General features: G+C 38.9%; 1 protein-coding gene across 1 annotated transcript in view; it reads right to left on the bottom strand.

The window, feature by feature from the left end:
- PPM1H (protein phosphatase, Mg2+/Mn2+ dependent 1H) overlaps positions 1 to 6086 on the bottom strand; it is a 115350-nt gene that overhangs the window by 83688 nt on the left and 25576 nt on the right. The window contains exon 3 of the mRNA XM_025198777.1: positions 2998 to 3110. Coding sequence (XP_025054562.1) covers positions 2998 to 3110 — 113 coding nt within the window. The remainder of the gene's footprint in view (positions 1 to 2997; positions 3111 to 6086) is intronic.

Below are 6086 nucleotides of genomic sequence, written 5' to 3'. Positions count from 1 at the left end.
ACTCTTTCCTGCCTATGCAAGGGGTCGGACTCGATGATCTATTGAAGTCCCTTCCGACCCTAACATCTATGAATCTATGAACCTGATCTTGCAAAAGTGTAGGGAGAAAGTGTTTGGTGCTGAAGTTAGAAGGCTGTCCCTCTGGGTCAATGAGAGGGACCCAGAGGGACCCATGGACCCAGAGGGACCGCCTTCCATCTTCAGCTCCCTCTGTGCAAAAATGAAGTTTGTTTCCTCCCTATGGAGAATTTTTACCATCTTGTACCATCTATACTTTTCCCAGAGCCTGACGCAAGGACTTTGATCCCAAAAGCTTGCAGAAAAGGACAAATTTCTTGCGATTTCCCAGTTGGTCTAATAAAAGGTATCATTTTGGAACCAAGTGTTCTAGTTTTTTGTACATCTTCAAATCAATCTGGAAATTTTAAAGCAGGGAAGATATTTTCTAGCAGAAATCTGCAGATCTTTATTTACTAGAGACAGAACCGGATATCAGGCAGTTGGACAATGTTTTCTCTCATGATACTAGTTAGCTTGAGGACCCAGTTGTGATAGTTCAGCTGCCATGGATCTGAAGAGGTCTTATCAGTCAGAAACCCTGGGCTCCAAGAAGACAGCGCATAGTAGGGTATGATTAGAAGCAACAACAATTTAAATATACCAGGCAGGCTTGAATTTGCTAATCCTTATGCTGCTTCCATTTCCTCCTTTTCTGACTGTGTTTTTTAGAGAGATTCAAAAAGGGATTCTAAAGGCCTCAAATACCCAAGTACTCAATTTGCAAATGAAGACTTCAAAGGCCCAAAAGCTCCAGAGGCTTGAATCTTAGCATCTCCAATTGTTAGAGCTGGATCTGAGAATATTTACTTAGACATAACTTCACAAGGCAGTGTGCAATTCGCACCCAGATCATATTCTATATCAGATCTCTATTCACATTCAGGCACCCCCAATACATCCTACAGAAGGAAGGTTTCCAGTCAGGGATGGAGATGGGAGCGGAGAAGATCCATTCCAACATAGATCTCAATGAGAATGCCACACAGCATTTACATTACAGTATATGGGGTCTCATGTCTAAGCAGCACATTGATACAAAATTCGTATCACCAAAGAATAAAAAATATTTCAAACATCTTGAGGGCCAGTCATCTAGAATTTCAGGACATCAAAGTACCCTTTTCTGGCATGATTTGTGGGGGGCAGAATAACGAATGATGTCCTATTCAATAATATCATGTATGAAGGAGCCAAGACTGATAGTTTTTAGCACATTTTTCATTCATGCAGAGGTAAGTAGAATTACAAGTGGTTCAGTTAGGAGATGAATTCAAGACAGCGGCTTTATTAGGGTGTCTGCTTTCTGCCTTTATAATTTGCCTATATGTTTTTAAATGCCAGAAAAAAAAGAAAACTAGAAGGTAAGTTAATATGCAAGTTAGAGTTAGCATGCTAAGAACATCCAGTTCCTCCAAGTCTTGAGATTGCATTGCGTAAAGACAGTACTGGGAAGTACAGGTGATGCTGAAAGATTTGTTCAGATGACAAAAATCTCCAATCTAGTCTGCTCAGTGAAAGAGGCACACTTTCTTATTATTTATATAAATAGCACGTCAGTCACAACTGTTTGAATACAAGCTAAAAAGCAACAGGGACAGTATTTTCACAGACTATTTACCTGTGGTATCTGTAAATGTGTTTGAATATATCACTTATTTGTATATGCTCACCTATAACTGATGTTGTGAGTGAAAAGGGATTAGAGATTTATATTGTACTGTCTATTGTCAAAATAAAGTTAATGAGCAGCATTCAATATTTTGTTTGTAAAACCCAATAATAATAATATGCTGAATTGGGCATAGTAAGAAGAGTCATAATGCTGCTATATAGAGAACTAGGATAGTTTGCACAAGAGATTCCTTTTGCCAGCTATGAGGTTTGTGGGTCTGCTGCCCCTTAAGCTATTTTATCTAGGCAGCAGTACAGTGCTTGCTTTCACCAATTAAAAATGCATGTATACATGCAGTATAATAGTTCTGTCAAAAATACACATGTACACAAATAGGTACATACACATATTTTTTCTTTTAATGGCCTGCCTACCCCTTTTCAAGCTTTAGAAACCTAGCTGCTAACTAATAAGATGCAAAAATCCATACTACTGAAACAACTTATTCCGCTTCCTTCCTCTTCTCAGTTTATTCCTTTTTTATTTGACAGGGCTGCTGCAAGAACTGCAAAAAAACTGGAAATCTTAGAAGAGCAATCTACCTCTCTCTCTCTAGGGGCCACAGAGAGAAGCAAGATAGATTCTGAATATATTCTTGGTTTTGGCCGACTTAGAATGCCAGAAAAACAGCTCCTCTTGAAACTTTTAATATAAATATAAAAGTTAGCTGAATAACTCAAGACAATTCCAGTGAGGTTCAACTCAAGGAGTAGGCAAATCCCTGCAACATGATTTGTTTGTTTTACTTTATTCTAACCTATTCATATGGCCAGTTATAAAATCCTAACTAAACTGATTTGATTCTGAACCCATCAAGGATTAGCTAAATCAATCCAAGGCTACGCTGGGACAATGACAGCAGGAACCACAACAAAATTCTAGTTCCAACAACCTTTTCAGAAAACTACAAACCATTTCAAAGAGTGATTAGACAAATGATTGCACACAATAAATAATATTTTTATTTCACACTGCACAATATCAGTTGGGTCATTTAGAAACTGCTAATAAAGAACAGATGAAAAAGTCATTTTTTAAATAAACACATAATTTAAATTAGAACACAGAAGATGCATGTTATTTTTAACTTCTATTAAATATTTTTGTGACCAATAAAATTAAACAGGAAAGCATTTTATTGCTATTTGTATTGCAAAAGCACTTCTGTACCCTAGTGAAAGATGAGGTCCCACTGCACTTTTCATTCACTGCTTATTGCTGCAAAATAAATTATTAAAAATACTCTAGAAACCTGCTTTGCTTACCTACTATCACCAGCATTTGCCACATACAGCTTCCCCAACAGATACACCACCACAAGGGCTGTGCAGCCTCCAGATATATTATATATAGTCCTCTCTCGTTCAATTTGTAAATCCTAAACAAGAGAGAACAGAGTTAAAAAAAATCTTTGCAATTGGTATTTAGGAAGTATGTATATATTATAGAAATGTTAAGCTAGGAATCTTTTTGGCTTTCTTTCCTCATCATTGTGACTATTCCTGTGTGTTTGCTTGAGAGCGCAAAACGAGGGCAAAGATAAATGGTGCTTAACAACTGGTAGCTGTTGATGGAACTGCAGTGTTTTACATAGACAACAGCACATCACTTGTGGAGGAGTAATCATAATATGAAGAGCTGTCTGTTCTCTAAAGGGGAGGTCAAGATTATGCACCTGTACCCTACAGAAAATGATAACACACCAACACCTTATACCCTAGAAACACAGAAGGATAAGAACTTTTTTTTTTTTTAAAGTTAAACAAAGGAATCTGTTGAGAGAACTTTTCAGAGAGAGACAGTCCTTAGTCGGGACATGAGTAATCCCAGTGACTTCAACGGGACTATGAAGATGTTTAAATTTATGCTCATGTTTACCTACCTTGCTGAACAGAGACAGGTATACTTAAAACAGTTATTTTTGTGTTTAGTTTCATAATTTTGACAGATTCCAATCAACTATAGAAAAAAAGGAGAAAAAAACCCATCTTGCTTAATAGCAAGAGACTCATGAATAGGTTGACCATAATATGTTTAAGGAAATCTGGGACACTGCCCCCCCTCAAATAAGTGGCATTGCTGGAAACAGAGGCAGGCAGGCTGGGGCGCAGTCTGGTGGGGAGGCAGAGCAGCATGGTGCACCACGTAGGCAGGCAGGCACTGCCCACACACCTGGCTTGGCTCTTTCCAAACAGCGGCTAGAGGTGGGCAGTGGGCTGGGCTGGGTACCAATGCAGTCCACCTGCCTTGTTCCCATTCAGCATCAGTAGCATCTGCCCACCCACCTGCCTATCGCACCATGATGCTCTGTCTCCCCTCCAGATTGTGCCGCATGCCCCTGCAATTCTGGGACTTTTGATTTAATTGTCACCAACCCATTGGGATGCTCGAACAGCCTACAAAATCCAAAACTGTCCTAGCCAAACTGGGTCATATGGTCACCCTCCCCATGAATCATATCATCTGCTGACAATCAGGCAAGCCTTGGAATATTACATATTGCCAGAGAAGAACAGAAATCATGATGAAAAAAGGCAAATTAGTTGTTTTCCAAGTACAGCATGCATTTTAAATAAAACTGAATTGTGTAACACAGTGAAGTGATTTTGTCTGCCTCCTAGTTTAGTTCCTAATGTAGCATGCTACAAACAATCCCTCTCTCCTATATACAAATTCCACAGATGATTCAGTCTAATGATGAGTCTTTCCTTATGGGAATCTTTAGACACAGAAACAACAGGGAGGGTTATCTTGCTATCCCAGATGTTGGTAGAGGGTTTGGTTTCGTTTTGTTTTTAATATTGCCTCTATATAAGGAGATGGCATTAACCTGAACAGAGCTTGTTAATATATTGTATTTCAGCTGGTTTCATATGTGCATCAAGAAGCAAACAGCTCACATTCTCCATGCTTTTGGGTTTGGAATCCACACACACACACTTTGGAGCTAAATTCGTCTGAGGAAAATCACTGCAACAAAAGCCATCCATGACAGCTGCAATTTAGTTGAAAATCTGCAGAGATGATACAGCCCAGACACCATTCTTTGTTTCCTACTAATTTAAAAAAAGGGAGGTGTTCTTGGACATCAGAGAGGAAGCACCACTGTTACACAGTTTCAATAGGACTTGGCAGCTATCCCTAGGCAGGTTAAGAGGGTATGTATTGCATTGATAATAGTGTCTGTCACGAATAATAAGATTCTGTGCAGTTCAGTATATATAGGGCCCAATCCCATTTGTTCCAAGAATAAAGTAAACTGGCTGGTGTTGTGGCAGGCACAGCAGATGGAAGCACAGTACTACCCAATGAGGCCATCCTCTGACTAATATCTGAATTGCACTTTGGTTTTTTTCTTACATTTCTACAATATGCTCTTCCAAATCAAAGTTGAGAAAGAAAACTTAAAGGAAATCAAACACTACAGCTCCTTTGGTCAGACATATAATAGACAAGTGTGCATCGGCATTTGTAAGACAATGTTAAGCCCTTCCCATCATTTTCTCATACTTAAAACTGCACAGAGCAGTCCAAGGGGAGCAGAAATTTCTAACCATCAAAATTATTTTAACACACAAATGTTATAGTAGATTTTCAAGGGCACGTCCAAGTCTTCGGAAAAGGCCCCATTCCATCACTGTTGTTGATGATCCTTTGGATAAGAAAACAGGTATTCCGTGTCAGATTTTTATTCACAACTCTCATACATGTTTGGGTGCTGTCAAATAGTGTTTCTTTTCAGAGGACTTGGAGCACATAAGGGGGAAGAGGAGGGATAATTACATAGAACCTGATTTTTGGAGGCACTAAGCACTTGAAGCATCCATTGACTTAAGTTGGAGCTGTGGTCACTAGTTACTTCTAAGAATCTAATCCTCCACTGATGAAGAACATAACAAATGCTGTAAGAAGATAATGAAAGGAGATGGCTATATTTTCACCTTACCAACCATGACATAACCTGTTCAGCCATCTGTACTTGCAGGGCCACCTTCCCTTCAAAGCTCAGTCTTACTACTATGTCTAGCCACAGAATATGCAGTGCTCTGCTTAATTGAAGATGCATGCAATTCATCACCAACCTTAGTAGATGAGGCATTTATAATTTATAAAAGAAATGGCTCTCCTATTTTGCAACATTTGCAAGCAAAGAGAAAAAAAAAATCAAGCCCCACCTACCACTTCCAGTTCTTCTCAAAGCAGAAACCTTAATCCCCAGCAATACTATAGAAAACTGCTTTTGTTAGTATCTGTAGGTTTTGTTCTGCAACTCACATTATTTTAATGGAGAATCCAATGGCTAAATCTTGGTGGGCTACTTGAAAAATACCTCACAGCTTATATTGTGCAGTGA

Source organism: Alligator sinensis, unplaced genomic scaffold (assembly GCF_000455745.1).
Source record: "Alligator sinensis unplaced genomic scaffold, ASM45574v1 scaffold375_1, whole genome shotgun sequence".
In the NCBI taxonomy this organism is placed as follows: Eukaryota; Metazoa; Chordata; order Crocodylia; family Alligatoridae; genus Alligator; species Alligator sinensis.
Note: the sequence above shows the minus strand (reverse complement) of the source record. Positions and strands in the feature narration are given on the sequence as shown.